The 18,201-nt window shown below is 40.3% G+C and overlaps 1 protein-coding gene across 1 annotated transcript in view; it reads right to left on the reverse strand.

The window, feature by feature from the left end:
- Nucleotides 1-18,201, reverse strand: part of luzp2 (leucine zipper protein 2) — a gene marked incomplete at both ends in the record, with an annotated part of 150,551 nt that overhangs the window by 15,248 nt on the left and 117,102 nt on the right. The window contains 3 exons of the mRNA XM_079177292.1: nucleotides 2,301-2,468; nucleotides 3,145-3,219; nucleotides 9,700-9,762. Of these exons, the coding sequence (XP_079033418.1) occupies nucleotides 2,301-2,468; nucleotides 3,145-3,219; nucleotides 9,700-9,762 (306 nt within the window). The remainder of the gene's footprint in view (nucleotides 1-2,300; nucleotides 2,469-3,144; nucleotides 3,220-9,699; nucleotides 9,763-18,201) is intronic.

Raw genomic sequence — 18,201 nt, forward strand, 5'->3', positions numbered from 1 at the left:
ATTATTCTCTTTCCAGTCTCCTTTTTCTTTTTTACTCTTAAAAGGGATTAAATCATGAGCCTTTAGTTGAGTCTTCTGTGACCTTGACTTTGAGAGGCTCCAAACAAAGCCTGTGTCAGATTGAGTTAATCATTTCACAGAGAACAGATTTTAAATCCAACATACCAAAACTCCCATAATGCTCTAGAGTAATTGGGCTTTACCTCTAAAAGCAGCACCAAGGAATACAAAAACTGGTATAAATGAGTTAGACCGCTGCTCCATTCAGATATGTTATTATTCTGAATTGTGTTTGCCCAACTGTTATATTTGGCAGTAATTATTTCCTGGGCTATTTTTCTCTCTGGAGAGTGATACTCAGTATCAGATTGACAAATAAGACACTTCAAAAGGAAGTAATAATCGCCTAACACTTAAATTCTCATCGCAGACGGTGCATTATGTGCGCTCCGATGTGTGGTGAGGTGAATATTTTGGCACTGAGCTATATTCCATGATGTCACCGAGCCGGGAGTTACAGTGTGAAATGAATTTCAATTTGAAGGTGTTTACGCGGAGAGGAGCGGAAAACAGCAGCAGCCCGCTTTATCTTATCTGGAAAGTCGCAGGGAAAGTGATGCTCCACCATTACCGAGGCAAATCCCAAAATCCACCTGGATTTCCATTTTTGACTTTACAGAGCAAACTTATTCAGACGTTGTAGCTGCTGTGTTTACACTGGGGTCACTGACAATCAAATCTCACACCTTCTCACTGCAGAAAACCACAGGTGTAATTAACAAGCTTAATGAGGGCTGGACTCCACTTAGCTCCACCTGCTCCATGGCATTACTACTTTGCATGCTCTCTGACATGGCCTACTGATACACCTAAATGGAATAGAGCCATCGTTAATGGCAATAATTGCACCTGTGCTTCCCAAAAAAAATGGAAAAAAAAGTGGAAATTCACTTTGCCTTCAGCCTGCAATGTGTTTTCAAGGCCTCGGTAAATGAAGCGGCCTTGGAAATAATTGAACGTTCCAACTCTGCAATCAACCATGATTACGACAATGACACGTATCCATGGCTCAAAATGTGTGACTTTTTTGATTACAGCTACAGTAAATCTTCAGCACTAACGTTATTGCATAGTTGGATAACAGCATTGTTAGTTCATCTATAATTGTAGCAGTGACATTTGGAATTTAGTTTGAGACTTTGTTATATTAGTGTCCACGTGTCCACCAATAATAAATCTCCTAGACTGCCACTTATCCTAACAAATATTTTTTTGCACATGCAGTAATGTCAGGTGTGTATTTTTTTTGCCAACTTCAACTCTAACATTAGCGGTTTTATGTACGGGATTCAGAGCATTAATACAGCAGCAAAAGCTATTTGCAATATAGCGATATAGTGGAGTAATGCCGTCCTGAGCAGAGAATAAAGTCGCTCTCCTTCTCTGTGGTTCAGAACGAGCTTCTCCGGGCTTTGTTTACATGGTGCTACCGGCCACACGTGCCTTTTAGTGCATGTGAGTCTCTCTAACGGCCGTCCTTTTACACTGCGCTCATACATACGGCTGTTACCGCTGATAACACAGAGCTCTCTGGTCCCCCTCCCCCCTAAGGTAAACACTGTTAGCTCCGTCAGCACTGTTGCTGTTGTTTTCACTGTTAGAACCGTTAGCAGCTAGCCATCGCCTCTTTGAGAGCTGTGTGGAGGCAGTAGATATGCTCTGAATTCGATATGAAGCAACTTTTACCAAGTAATAAGAAAAGTGAATTATCAATAAGCATTCATGACTTGTTCCCACCTTTGCATTTAATGCTAAAATGACAAAAATCAGAGGTGATGCCCAGTGGGTTTTTGATAGTTGAACAAGAGTGCCACATTGATTCATTCATTTACTAAAGCTCTTTTCTTTGAAGGTGAGGTTACAAGAAAATGTGCTTTTTAAAACATTTCAAAAGCAGAAATGTAGAGATGTTAGACTGTTGCTACCACAACAAATTATTATTACTTATTATTATCCTAATTATTATTAGGATTTAAAAGCCCTATTTCTGAATGATTATCAGTATAAACACATTCTATAAATAGATAGGTTATCTCATCATTGCAGAGCATATGCAGACATCTCACAGTGAGGCTGTTACTTCAAGGACAGCAGGACCTCATCTACAGCAGACATGACAGACTGAGCCTATCACGCCATCGATTTATTGAATATTAAAAAAGGCTGGATTTTTACAATAACCCAGGCCATCTTTTGGATAAACATTAAATCAGATGGAAGTGAGTGGAATACTGAGTTACCTTGGCATGTGGCTGCTGAAAGGTGACTCTGGAGCTGTTGATGAGCGATGGGTATCTGAACAAGTGGGTGGGGGAGGTGGGAAATCTGTGGCTGCTGCCGGGCTGGTTGTGCAGGACAGCGGAGAAGCAGATGTGAACTGTGTCCTTCAGCGCCTTCAGCTGCGACTCCTGTCCCCAAACAAAGTTACACACAGACAAGAAGATTCCTGAATCCCTCCGCACCTTCTTCCCCACATCCATCCATATGAGAAATGAACTTAAAGCCGTTGGCCATGCTTTAAAGTGACTTTAGTGCGGCTAGCAGGCATCGTTAGGCGAGACATGGAGCGGAACTCACCAGAGCAATAAAAAAGAAGTAATGCTCAAAAGATCATTTACTCTTAATCAATAATAATAATGGACAGAATGATTGATTGAATACTTTTTTTCAGCAGCCTCTGATGTCAGTACTCCTGAGCTGAGCACCAGAACTACCTGTTTTCCGAAGCAGCACTTTTCTCCACATGCATCTTTTAACTCATCTAACTGGCCCCCAGCGACAGTGTGTCAATAACCACGTATGAAAATAACATTATATCATGAATTAAAGCTGCTGCTATTAAACCTTTTGCATTTATTTTTCATCCTCAAACTCCGCTCCCTAAAACTGATTTATACAATCAAATATTACTACAAATGATTTTTACTTTTTTTGATTCAGTGTTGGACATTGCAGGGTTTAAATGCGTCAGATGAGAGAGACAACGTTAGTTCAAAAGTATACAACCCACAAATAAAGAAATGTTACATAAGCATCACAATTAAAGCAGAATACATATTGTTTTTTGGGGGGGGGTTTATTCACCTTATCCAGTGCAGTCTTCTCCAGTTCTTCCTTGGCTATAGTTAACTTGTGCTCCAGGTCCATTAGCTGCTGCCCCTGGAGAAAGATGTGACTTTTTGATCAGTTCAGTTTGTTATGGGCACAAAAAGCATTTCTCCATCCCCACCTCCTCAATAACAGACCTACAGCGCAAAGCATTGAGCACTCAACTCCATGTACATTGTATGCCTGAAGCACTCCATGAATCCCTCTGTCTTTGAATAGGAGGGCAACGGGATCATGGCTGCATCGTATTGATACATTCTTGGTTTGAAATTAGCAGTACAATGTTTTGTCGAATAAGAATTATGGTCTATTTTCAAGGAACACTGAAAAGTGCAGAATCCAGAGTATAAGGAATAAGGTCATTTAAAGTTTCATTATACAAATCATATCTGTTGACACTACATGAGCAGACCCTCTAGAACCACAATGGCCCTTAATGAGCAGATCATTGTTAAGAGTTTAAACTGAGCAAGAAAACACAAATAAGCTAGTTTTAGTAAATGTACATATGAGGATCCACAGAGTTCCATCTGAGGAGTCCTTTAATATTGGTAAATTCATCAGCAAGAAGAAAAGACACTATGGTGACAAGCACCATATAATTATAGTTATAAGCACTCTTAGTTATTCATAATGCTTCGTAACAATAATCATAACATATTATAAAGCATTTTAAAATGACTCAAGGTCAGGTATAATAAAAGTTTAAAATTGCTGGTCACCCACCAGCCATGTTTACATTCAATGGTCAAGTGAATTTTAAGCGAATTCTGAAATGTTGCACGAGTTTCCATCAACTGGCTACAGCTTAGTTTCACCAGAAGTTGGTGCTGTAGGCTACTGGAGGATGTAATCCGAGATTAAACAGAGTAGAAGAAGTAGAGGTTGCAACCGGTAACAAACAAAGTCGTCTTGGTTTTAATTGTTCTTTCGTGTCAGCTACATTTGGCCATGTTTCATGCTGTTCATACATGAAGATTAAGACATTATGGAAATATCTGGAAAGACACTGACAGCAGAAACAACTTAAATCTGATTAAAATATTGGCTAGTCAGAATTTATTCGGCAGGTTTCCATAATCTGTTTAGTGCCTCAACTTTTTTTGACAAAGACAAAAATCCCAACAAGTGAGCTTTAAAAACCCTTTTTGCAATTGAGGAAATGTTATCAAATGTTGCTGTTTTCATTCAGCTTTAACTTAAAACTGCTTGTAAACATATGTGAGTGGCTACTGACATTCTTTTTTGCAAGGATCAGTGTATTACAATGCATTATCACTGTTGTAAGCATTGTAATATGATTATTAGTTACTCTGAGAAAAAATGTAAAGTATATGCAAGAAAAACGCAATAATGTTTAATAATTATTTCTACTTCTTATCCTGTCAGTGAGTGACTAGCAATTAGCAAGTATTATGATAGTTGACTTTATAAGTCATTATACAATGTTTTATAATGCGTTTTGAATATTGTTATACAACATTATGAATATTGTTAACTGGTTATAATTATACAGTGCTATACGCAGATTATAAGTATGTTTAAAAGGCATCATGGACTCTGGACAATGTTACAGAAACTTGTATTGGATCATTTGCATGCAGTCTTTGAGCCATGAACTTTTGTTGGCTGTCTTTTACTGGCCTCTCAAAATGAAAAACTGCATGGGCTAACATTCTGAAACACCCAAGGTCAGATATCCCAACAAACAGTATCCAGTTTGAAATATCAGACATGGGTGATGAGAGTGATTGATTCTTCCTGGTGAGTTTTAAAGACTTATGTGGTACCTCAGGGAGTTCTGTGACGCAGTGGGAACTCGTGGCGTGTTTGCCATTCATATCATTCCATCCAGATTTCTGTCAGCAACGTGGTCATTTTAAAGATGAACATGTCTGTCACTTCTACCACTCAACGGGGCAGCAGAAATGATGTTTAAGTTGTCCCTGACAGATGAGTCATGCAGTGACAGTCAAGGACAGGGCAACATTCACCGCGATGGGTTTTGAAAGAAGCCAAAGAATCAAATCTTTTTTTTTTCCATTTACAGGGAGCTCAGGACAATCACACAAAGTCATTTGTAGCTGTCGGGCTGTGCTCGAGAGGGGATCCAAAGGTAAGAAAAGTTTGAGGAACAGTACTTTAATCATCAACACAAAGGATTGCATATGATCTCATTGTGGAACATGGCAAATGAAAGACATAAGTATTCACTGATACACGTTTGGATTATTTTCAGCATAATGGGACCCTGAAGGTTACTTTCAAATAAAATAAAACAGTCCAATTTCAAAGGGACTTACAAAATGTTATTGAGTATTTGCCGTTGCAGTACTGGCAGTGGACAGCCCTGTACTCATTTCCAGGGCATCAAATACCAATGTACTGTCACGCCCCTTGGCACTAGGCACAAGGCTCCCTTTAGCGTCTGTACGTACGGCTTTCAAGTAACTATGTAAACCCATTCGCCTCATTAGAAGTCACTCAGAGTAAATGCTCCAAGTATTAAGACTGAAAAATGGGCAGGAGGGAGGGGAGGTGAATGGGTAGAGCAAAACGCAGGACTTTCAACCAGACCGGCGTTTTTGTCCCAAAATATTGAGTTGTTTATGAAGTTACGTTCATGATGTTTGTGACGTGTTTTCCGTATATTTGTTACGTGGTTTGCATTTTACTTAGCTTTCGTACTTTTTTTCTATTCAAAAGTTTTTGTTTGAATTCACAACATGAACCACGTCTTTACTGCAACCGTAGTGGAGCTGCCAAAGGCGCCTAAGAAAGTGAAGCCAAAGGGTCTTTACCAAGCGTCAGTATGTGACGAGTTGGAATGAAAGTGTGTTGGCGGACAATATAATATGATGTTACAAACTGCCAACACAATAAACAGTGTTTCCCTTAAACCAAATGATTATTGCTGCGGCTATAATAAAATCTCTCCAAACTCACTTTTGTCTCTTGAATGTGAAATGTGAAAATGCCTTACTGATACAAAATGCTGCACTTTGAGCTGACCCATCCACTGCCTCTTCTGCCCGCAGTGGACTATCTCACACTATATACATTGCCAATTGCTCTGAGCGTGTAATAAGGACGCGGGTGTGTTTACATTGGAGTTTGTTGCAAGCCCGAGTGCATCGCATAGACACTAAACAGTGCCTCCGGGCGTTGGTGTCAGGCGCCGCGGAGCACTGACCAAGCTGCCGAATTTGACACATTGGGAGTGAGAATGGATTGCTCTTAGAAAGTGTAGAGTAATGAATAATAATGAGTCCAGGCTGGCTCACAAGCACAGAGAAAAGAAAGGCAGCCTGCTCTTAGCTCATCCTCTAAAGGATCCCAAGACCTTGTGTTTGTATGGGCACGCATGCGAATGTGTAGCATTACAGTTGAGAGCCATTACCATCCATTACACAGAGCATCATCCGCAGATAGTGCTATGAGAACTGCGGGCGCATGGCCACTGACCCAGAAATGCTGACTTTTAGGGTTAGTGCCTCCAGGTCTAAAGATCCAATTCTTTGTGCTGAATCCATTCCAGAGGTGTGGGGTCAGTAAGGTACTAGCCACTCTGCTAGACGAGGCATGCAGCTACATCAAGCCGTCATTTTTCTTTTCTTTTCTGTTTTTTTTTTTCTAAGCTGGAAGAGAAACAGCTCTAAGGGTAAATTTAAAAGTGGACTGACGGAGTGAAGAAGATGTGAGGGCTTGAATATGACTGCCAAAAACTCTGTCTCATAGGGAAACCGCGGCGGAAGGCACCGTCAGTTTCTATGAAGTTTTTATTATTTTGGCTGAGCAAGTGAAGGGGAACCTGCCTGTGTGTAGTGTTTACAGTCATGTACTGGGATTGCATAGTTTGGATTCACTGAGTTGGGTCTCTTTTTAAGTTGTCCTTCAGTTCGAAGGACTATTCATGGAAATGATCCACTGAAGAAAACACTGACAACACTAGCTCCTTTTTCTGGTACTGTAGGTGTATGTCTTCAACATATGAATTAAACACATTCGCATCCCAACTCGTCACATACGGACCCTTGGCCAGGACCCTTCACACCCCTTTATATTGCATTGGGTCGCCCAGCTCGTCAAAGTATGAGGTCGCAGCAAACACGTGGTGAATGTTGTGAATTCAAACAAGAACACTTGCTTAAGTTTAGGGAACAAAACCTCTTAGTTGGGTTTAGGAAAGACATCATGGTTGGGCATTACATCATGTATCATAAGTACGGAAAGCACGTAACTTCAAAATAATTGTTTTGGCCATCTGTCTCGAACATCTGTCTCCAGGTTGCAAATCCCTTGTTTGTTTGACCCTCACACCCTGTGTGGGTTTTTTGCTCTTTAAACTATTTCATCACTCTCCCACAGCATGTTCTCTGAGCATCTAATAAGGCCTTTGATAGTTTTACTTTGTATTTTAAAAGCCTGTCACGTTGGACGCTAAAGAGTGCCTTGTGTGTCGGCATCTGACGCAGAGGGGCGTGACAACGCGTCGGTATTTGGCAATGAGAACAGGCTGGTGAACCTGCATTATTGCATCTTGTCAAAACCGTACCCATTTCTGTTTTTATAGTTTCACAGTTCTTTGTCTTTCATGGAACTGAGAGGTACAGGTCAGTTCTAAGAGACTGAACTGTTCCCAAGATAAAATAATTAGATTTTTTGACGTTTCTTCATTTTGTCTTGTGAGATTGTTCTGTCTTTGTGAACCGTGACCGTGTGCTGCAAAATGCAGTTTGATGTGATACAACAGCCGTCACAACCAATTTGACTGCTTCCCGGTCAAGGTGCCTTAACTGACATCCCCCCTGTGAAGCTGATGACATTTCCGAATGACTCTTCTCTACTTCCTCCCTCGTCCCCCTCTGGGATTTTGATCACAGCATATGTGGAATACATATGAGTTTTCAGGACTAGCAGGAGGGATCAGTGGGGTCAGAGATGCATGATTCATTTCCTTCTGACCTTTCCATCAGGAAAAAAAAAGAGCAGACTGTCATTTTAAAATACAGAGAGTACAATCAAATGAACCTAATCCAGCTGAACCTGTAAATCACCACGGCACATAATGTTCTGAAGGTCCACATGAAATGTTTGGTGACATTGAGCAATAAGGTTGTGTTGTGTGGGTGACTGATGCAATTTAGAGACAGCGATTTACGAGCAGTGACACCAAGCAAACAAGTCAATGCATCCATCATTCATGGGCTAGAAATAGAACAAGTAACAGGACATCCAGGGACAATGTATGCAGGCATTGGGCTGGAAGCATAAAATTCAGTTCATGAGGACTGAGTCCCTTTTTATTCATTTATGTCGGACACAGCTTTAGGAAATGGGTCTAATGGATCAAAACATACATTTAAGAAATGACATTGTTCGTGGCTGAAATGTCGACTGATATTTTAACACTGCAAACAAGGCCCGAAAGGTCAGTCCATGTTCCAGTAAATGCCAATAAATATTACCTCATCACAATTCAAGGGGCAGTCGAGTATGTGTGGGTGCGTTCAAAGGAAGTGTGTGAGGGGGAGACACATTTGTGATGCCCCATAAAATCTTCAGTGGTAGTAATTTAAGACTAATGAAAAAGTTTGACAGTCAATATTCGGTACCTAGGCATCTGAGGCCAGAAGCAAAAAAAGACCCTCCCAATATTTGCAGGACCAACAAGTTCTCGCTACCAACTCGAAAAATACAGTCGCTTGGTCAGTGCTGAGTAGTGTCTGATAATGACCACGCTTTCAACTAACTCCAGAGTAAGCTGCCCGCGTCACTATTGAACGGTCAAAGCAATGGGCGAAGGACAAAGAGCAAGGTAGTGGACAGGTGAAACGAATTTCAAGTTCACGTCAACCATGCTCTTTTCCTGAACCTAACTAGGTGGGTTTGTTGCCCAACTTAACTTCCTGCGAAGTGTGTATATATATATATATATATAGAAAAACTATATGCATGTAATTAGTCATGACACATCTAAGACAATGCTAGAGGGGTACCTAGAGTATCATAGTTTGAAGCTTTTGAGCACTGACCAAGCATCGGGATTGGACGAATGTTAGTGAGACTGCGTTGGCCGGACACAAATTCATTAGAGGTACCAATTACATCAAAATTAACATTTCCCAGCCATCTCAGAATATCTTTCCGAATTGTTTAACCACACAGCATAATATTCTTACCACCATAATACATGGTGCTCACTGGAATGTAGGGATACATGATGCCTGTATTTGTGTCTTGAAGATTCCCTTATATGCTCTAAGGCATAAATCTGTATAAACGTCATTGACCACTGTCCACACCATGTATCCACGTACGTCTTATTTCGGCTCTACATGGATCTTGTTGTAAGGAAATCAGAAGACAGTACAGCCCTGTGTGGACTAATCGCTGGCCTTTGTAATTGCAGACTGAAGTAATTAGAGTACCCCCTGTGATGGGATCATCCTTTTCAAGGTGGTCTGAAGTACCCGTTTACCCCTGGTCTGGAGCTACTGTAAAGCCAGCCCCCCTTCAGTTTGAACTTACCTTAAAAATTAAATCCTTTTTCCCGTACCGCAGTTCTTTCAGTTGAGCCTGGATTTTTTTCGACTGCAAGGGGAAGATAAGGAAATAAGTGTTAGCTTATTCAAATAGCGAAATTGGTTTTAGATCACGTAGCAGGATTCTGCCAGCTGCAGCCTTTGTGAGTGTTCCCTGGGCAAAGCTCTGGCTTAAAGGAAGGCTCTACTGAGAGGAAGAAAATATCAAATCTCCCCTTCACTGAACTGTATAGTCCACACAATGATGCAGTCATGCACTGGCTTCTTGCCCACAGTCTAAACCTGTATTCCCACTCCCACTACACACATTACCGCCACCATCACCGCACACATGTGCGGCTCCTTGGCTACGACGGGCTCTCTCGCCCATCATTGGTAAGCAACACACACACACACACACCCACACACACACACAAACAGAGCAGATCCTTACTGACGCCCCCAAAAACAGACACAGTGACCAGCTCCGCCTGACATTCACTCTGCCGCTCCGCATCAGTAGGCAGATGGAACACAGAGGCTGTCTCCTAGATGGCTTGATACACAGCCAGCCTCAAAGCGGCTCATGATGCGAGTATGAACACTGTAAGGCTCCACACAGGACTCTGCAGCAGAGGGTTTCTATGTGTCTTCAGTGAGGATATAGTTTTTAATGTGAAGCCTTGCAGGACTGTAACTGTGATTAATTGGTATGCAAATACAATCGGCTTGATTCCATTTGAACCTCAGCAACGTTTGAGTTTTAAAGGAAGGGATCGTCGGTGCATTATATTTCAGTCATTATGAGGGTTTATGAAACCTATTTACCATATATGTTCTTTTCCCCAATCTATCTACATCTCCTCCTCTGTATAGGTGTAGGTGACTTTCTATCCATTCACTTTGTGCATAAAAAACACGAGTAGAAACATAAAGACATTTTGGGACGACCCTCCGGTTCCTTCTCAGGTAAACACTCTGTTGTCAGTACTGTTGTTGTTGTTTGCTTTGTTAGCACCGTTAGCTGCAAACCTCCGGCTCAGCAAATCGCCATGTTGAGATCCGTGTGGAGATAATCCCTCAATCATAGATTTGCTCTCCATACGGAGCACTTTAAACGTAAGACAAACTTCAGCTACAAAGAGGAGACAATGACGGAATCACAGACATAAAGCTCTTTTAATTGTGTAGTGCTGTCGTTCCCTCTTCTACTGCAATTGTTAAATGACAACCAACAGGAGAAGAGAATGCACTTCCTGGAAATTCTGTTAAAATATGCACTACATTTGGAAGGAAACATGACTTATATCTCCTTCTTTCTATCCGACTGTCTATCTCTGTAATCCTCCCATGCTTCCTTCCTATCTATCTATCTTGATACTTCCTTGACACAGGCAGTCAAAATTTGACATGAGGTCTAATCTTTCACCAAAGCACACGGAGCACAACGCTGAGGGACAAATTCACTTCAAAGGGTTTTGTGTACTTGACAAGCACCTGTGCCTTTTCTTATTTTACGAGAGTCTTTATCTTCTTATTCCTCTTCCCAGGGTGCTTCCATGTCCCAGGACACCCATCTCCTGTCATGTGTAACTGGATTCAAATATTGCATCCCGGGGCTCCTCATAAAACAAATTGTGAGGTTAAATAAACACAGAGTTAACTTTAAAACTCCCAACTCACAGAGGTCGAGACATATATTGGATTTGCCATCGTTAAGTTAAGTTTTTCTGTGGCCTGTGTCGTAACATGAAATGCTAACAAATTAATTTCATTTGTATCAGTTAAGTGGAGCTTTTGAGATCCTCCCTGGGAATGGAATGAATCATATTAAAAGGCTACAGAATCACACGCTGCAGAGTGTTGACTGCTAAATGCAAATATCTGAATCTCTAAATGTGCTGAGCTGTCAGACTTTCCAAAGCTATTATTTACTCGGAATAACTCATGTGAGCTGTCTCCTCGGCCCAAGAGAATCACAGCAGCATCTCCGCCTTGTTGTTCCCGATGGTTCGAATCCTGCAAGGGTTGGGACCTGCATTCCAAATAGTTACAAGTAAAACTAAATAAAGCGACACCGTATTTTATAAGCTAGGTGTCGCTTTACAGCTCTCCCTAACTTTTTCAAAATATTCAAGCAATGCATCGCTGTGAGTCATTGTGAGAATGATGAAAAAAAACTGTTAAATTCCTGCAGTCCATTCCAGACATGTTTTACGTGTGTGGAAGCCACATGCTGGAGGGATTTGAGATTATAATATATTAGGGAGGATGTTTTGGGGATTCATTCACTCTTGTTTAGTGTCAGTTGTGCTGGACTTAAACTCTCCTAACTCACAGTGTTGTGCCGCCATATCATATTTTAAGTTCATGAAATACTTTCTTTAACTTATCTTTTGTCCATTTAGGGAATAGTGGCAACCAGTGGATTATTTACACATTCAGCACACACAGAGCAACATTAGTATTCAATTACATTCATGTTTGTGTGTACCTGTCCAATAATAAAAGTACAATATTTATTCTTCTTTTAGCTCCTGAGTAAAATATCGGTATCTTGTGTATTTAGCTTCTAACTGCTGCACTAGTTTAACCAGCTAGGAGCCAATTCTGTCCGTCTTTCAGTGCTGGGCAGGTACAGAGACCGAGGCTTACTCCTGAATGTTTTGAGTGGAGCCCCAAATATAACTCTAAATGTAAGCCGGTCTGACGCTCCACAAAAAAATGTGTTTGAATATTAGGATAGTTCTCGTAACAAAAGCCTGTCGAAAGGAATGCAGGTATCTCAACTAACTGTGTGTGTGTGTGTCTGGTGGTCAGCGCTGAGTGACATGGAAAGGTCTATGTATTTTTCATAATACAAGACATAATTAATCTGGAAAGTAAACAACTTATTTGCGGTACACATTTAATATATTTCTGTTTTGCACTGTGTTGATTGTTAAATGTTATGCACCTCCCGTCATGTCAAATTCCTTGTATGCTCAACATACCATGACAGTAAACGGTTCTAATTCTGATTAAATGTTTCACTGATTAAGACATGTAGGCCTACTTTGGATCTAAATAAGCTTAAAAAAAAAGCAGCAAAATTGATGTTCATCAAAAAGATGTGAAACCTCGTCCACATCTACCGCGCTGCTAAATAAGCTATATTAACTGTCAATGACTTCACTTGTGTTGTTTCCAGATCCCTGAAAATACAGACGCACATGCAACGTATAAATAGGGGAGGATGTATTTATAATTGTATCATCAGCATGATCAATACACTCACACTCACGTGGGTCATATTATGTTTACAATGTCATGTCTGCCGCCAGATATGTAAAATACTTATTAGTGCATCTTTAAATGTTTGATTGTTTTTTTATTGACGAAGCATTTAGAATGTTCTTAGCAGTAAGAGAAGCAGCAGGAAAGCATGCAACTCTTTAGTCATTGTTAAATAATGGAAATCACCCAAACAGGATTTTTTTAGTTTTTATATCTGAAAGCAGAGAAAATGTAACACAATCTATACATCTTTACATTTCCTTCCCCTTATCTTGGCACATTTTCCCTCTCCAAATAACAGGCTATGTGCTTTTTGTAAATGTCCAATTAACTACCCTGTTTTTACAAAAACATTTTATCCTTTCATTTTCAGACGGTGTCAATAACTTAAAGCTGAAGCCGCCCCATCCAGTTCTGCATCTAAAGGCATATCTTCTAAAATATGGCAGCACAGGCTCTGAGGGTTTCTCATTATCCAAGTTCAGATCGCCTACAGTATATATGACACAGTGTGTGAGCACGTCTTGAATTGGAAACATGGAGATGATAAAAATATAATCGAGCAGAGACAGGCAGAGTTTGGTTTGGTCACGAAGCAAATTACACAGGTAGATGAGAAACCGCCAAAACTCTACTACGAGTACGTATCTCTCAGTCGTCAAAACACTGATGCCTTTCTAATTTTATATTCATCCTTTGTCAAAGCCGTCAAAGCTTTATGTCAGGAGCGACAACTAACAATTGACTTGCATTGTCACTGACAAACATTGTTTTGCTTTTGGCAAAGAATAGCTTTGTTTTGTATGTGCGGTCTGTGCCCGTAACTCAACGTACCTAAAATCCTCCCTGTGAGGGACCAGCGCCACTACTCCACGTTGCATTAAAGCAGACACAAACGGGTGACATGACACCAGAGGGTGGTGTGATAGGTGTGCAAATGTGTCCGGACGCCATCGGCATACATCTGTATCAGCATGTCGTAGCAGGAAGCTCAGACCTGCAGTCGTGCGTCTCCTTCCCCGTTTAAACAGATTGCCCTATTTGTGAAGTGTGTCTGATTGGGTGAAAGCATGCGAACTGCGTCAGACCAGTGACTGGCTTGCGGCCAAAAACGAACTGACTTAAGTATATATTTTATTTCAATCATTTCAGTCAGGGTAATCTGATTTATTCGTTATGGATGGTGAATGACGTGGAGCATAGTAATGCGTTTGTCCTATTTAAGGGATCTGCTCTCGTATGCTCCCCGTGCACTTTACTGGCTGTATTTTAGGGTGCATCATCTCCCTGAACATCGCATCCTCATACGATGGTTCGTCTATCTTACGAAATGTTTTTCTTCGTTTTTTTATCGCTTTCTCTGATGAATGTCCAGCATTTCTCAAATCTGCAACAACTTGGTTAGGTTTCCTCATCAAAATTACTCTGATCGGTTTAGGAAAAGAGTGGAGTTATTTTGGAACTGTTATGTGACAAAAAGTCAATGTTTAGGTTAAAATAACTTTGGAAGTTAATAACTCAAGTCCTGAAGTTATGTGACATATGGTTAAAATAACTACTTTAGTACAGAAGCTGTATGACAAACAGTGGATTAGTTTTTGTAGGTATAGCTCTACGAAAAGCCCTGAACAACACATTACCAATTGTTATTTTTCTACTATATTACGAATGACATGAGTTATATATCATCTCTTTGCTGCTTCCTGATGGGACAGAAAATGAAATAAATGACAAAAAAAATACATGAATAAAGGATGCACACAGGGAGAGACACAAAGAACAGGGGCCGATACAAGGCAAATAGAAAATCTCAGAAACACGACAAAATCTGGGAATCTTGTGAAAATAATTTTAGTTAAACCAATATGTAGAAATCACCGATATGACATTTTAGACTCATTTTAGATACATGTATTAGTGCAAGAATAAAACCAGTTCGGATGGTATTTGAGCATAGAACATACTGTAAAACCACCTCTTTCTCTCTCTCTCACACACACACACACACACACACATATCCGAAGTGTGTAAATAAATAAATAAATGATAATTCAAAAGGCCATCAAAAGCTAGATGTTTTCAATAAATCCTGTGGCAAGAATGAAACATAATTCTAGTGACAACAGTGCTGGAATGGTGGAAGCGTCACAACATCCTTCATCCAAATCATGAGCAACAAAACCATAAATCTGACAGAGTAGGAAACCGGTGATGAATTCATGCTCGTGAGGAAAAAGATGTGCAACAGATTAAATGGCATCCCTAATGCCACACGCTCTCCCTTACTGAAAGGTGTTAACCTTGACTGTGACTCTAAGCTTACAGATTTCTCCCTTGAGGACATCGCCGTCTGGTTCAGAAAGGTTGCATGAATGCCATTTTTTTCCCCCCAATGAATTGGATTTGGAGCAAAAATAGCCAGATATGTTTAGCAGGCAGCAGTGTCACCAGCAGCAGTAGCAAACTGAGCAGCACCAGAGACCTGGTGAGTTTCCTTTCCCATTGATATGGAGTGCTGGTTTTGGGAAGCGTTTGTGATTGGTGAAGTGAACAAACACCCAGCTGAGTCAGGCCAGTGGCTGCCTGCCAGTGAGTTCCCTGGCTGAACTTGTGCTACAATTTTCCTAGTGACCTACTCCCATTCATGCAGTCATGTTTGAACGTGGACAATCCCACTATTGTCTTTCCAAACTGTTTGAGATTCAGAACAGAAATTGGCACGGACAAGTGCTTCCATCCACCCGATGGAATATCTCTGGATTTACAAAAAGGAACCATTCTTAGTCATTTTAAATCATTTAAGTGCAAACAATCACACATCACTGAATTGTCCTTAATGAAGCAGTGGCACATGGAATAATGAGGCCATGAGTCTCACTGGCCTTGTTAACCCTCATAGCAGCTAGAGTCCAAACTGCTCCTTATGCCCAAATGGATAAAATGAGTTTGAACCAACTGACCGGGTGACTCAGCAACTGCACAGCATCAGTTTGACTATTCCTAAAGCCCCACATTCTCACTAAGAAGGTTATAAGGCCAGATGATAACCATAATTAGTATTATAAAGCGGCACAATAATAATTCAACACTTTAAACAAGGATATGATGGCATTGCTATATGTAACTGAACATATAACAGTATATTTTATGACATCGTTCCTTTACCAGAGTTGAAACCATCCACAGAAAAATGTATCTAACTATTTTAATTTACTATTTCAATGAATTGTTTGGCCTTTTTTTCTTTTTCAAAAATGCTTGATATCCATTGGTTCCAGCTTCTCAATTGTGTGGATTTGCTACTTTTAATAAGTGGATGTAAACTAAATAACTTTGGGTTGTTGTTCAAACAAGCACTTTGCAAATGTCAGGCTTTTAGGAACTTGTGAGGTAATTTGTACTATTTTCAGACATTTTGTATCAAATGATTTATTGATTAATCAAGAAAATACTTAGCAAAGTCCAACCCAAGCGAGTAACCTAAAGGAGCAATGAGCAGTCACTCCTAATAAGCCACTTCCCAGATCAGGAAATTGGTCTTTGAGGCCGATGACCATCATATGTCTAAAAGCATTACAATATTATTTTGTGGAGATTTATTTGAATGATAATTAATATTTTGTTTTTGACTCCGGGTAACATTCTCACCAAGTTATACATCTCAGTCAGTGAATAAAACAGGAGCAGTTCATGCATATTACTGTAACAGCAACCATACAACCTCCTTCACAGTGTTGTTAACATTTCATTTAGTGTCTTTTTAGCTGAGTAGTTTTCACCACACAACACAGATTAACACCACAAAGCTTGATCCTCCACCTCACACAGCGAGCAGTGCACAAGTTAAAGCAGCTTTCTAAAAAACGATTACCACACCAAATTAAATGTATTACAATATCTAACGCGAGAATTCCCAAAGCCAATTTTCACAAAATGAGGACACAAATCACAGCTAAAGGAAAGTGGCTATTTACCCATACAAAGTCTTGAAATGTATTATGTGCAACAAAAGGAGCTTATGCTTCGAAAGTTTATCCAAGGCCAGCTAAAAATGATCAGGCCGAATCTCAGTTCTTGGATATGGCTTCAAAGTCCTGTTTTAAGATTCAAAGATGAGGAGGAAGTCCTAATTGAAACAATTCCTTGAAGCAAGCAATTTAATTTCCAGACAACATTTAAGAAAAGTTTAAGGGTAAACATGTTCTTAACGGTTAATCTTGGTTCAACGTTTTGGATAGACGTCCACAGCAATAAAAAAAACACTATTCCATAATGTTTCTAAACAGATGGAGTAGATAGTGTAATTTAGACCCCATGAACAGAAGTTATGTTGGCATAAGCATATCTGACTTCTTTACCATTAGACAAACTTGCAACAGAATAATGTTGTTTGTTCAGTTACTTGCACTTTACTATACATCTCTTTCTGTAACTCTGCAGTCATTACAGGTCTTGTCTTTAACCGCTCCCATTAAAGCATAAATAACTTTCAAAGGATGAAAGTAGGGGCATGTAAGAATGTTCCTCTCACTGATGTACTTTGTTTTTATAGCCTCCCAAGTGAATTGAAGTCAGTGACCTCCAGTGATCTACCTGTGTTCAAGGAAATCCTGGTAGCTATTTGTTCCCTAAGGAACTCAAAGTCTACTTGCCTTAACAGTTCTGCAGAAATAATCAGTCACAGAAAGAACCACTGGACAAGAACACATACTGAGCGTAACCTATTATCATCTACAAGCCCAAAGCTAACAGTTTTATCACCACTTAGATTCCCTTTGCTATTGCCAGGAATAGTCTGGCTCTGTGTAGGCTGACCGACAACTTCAATCAGGACCTCTTCATGTCCTTTCCAAACTTTTTCCTGAAGCATCCATAAGCAGCCTCGCTGCTAGTCAAACATGCCATCATCATCTCAGAGTTTGAATATGTGATGATGGTTTGGATAAGATAAGCTGGCGAAATATCAGGGCTGTTCATCTGGAGGATTTGTAGAGGGAAGGAAGCCTGTCATTTTCAACACCAATTTCCTGTGTCTCAGTAGGAACTCTAGAATGACCTCAGTATTGGAGCAGACTTCACAGTCGATGAAAAGCTCTTCAACATCAAAAGCTTTCAAACACTGAATGCTCTTTGTGGAACTTTTGGCTCCAGTGTGCATGTAATTTAGTCCATCATTTCTGATGCTGATGATGCAAGACCAATTGCATTATGGGAAGGGATCGACCGTTCACCA

Source organism: Pholis gunnellus (genome assembly GCF_910591455.1).
Source record: "Pholis gunnellus genome assembly, chromosome: 1".
NCBI classification, from domain to species: domain Eukaryota; kingdom Metazoa; phylum Chordata; class Actinopteri; order Perciformes; family Pholidae; genus Pholis; species Pholis gunnellus.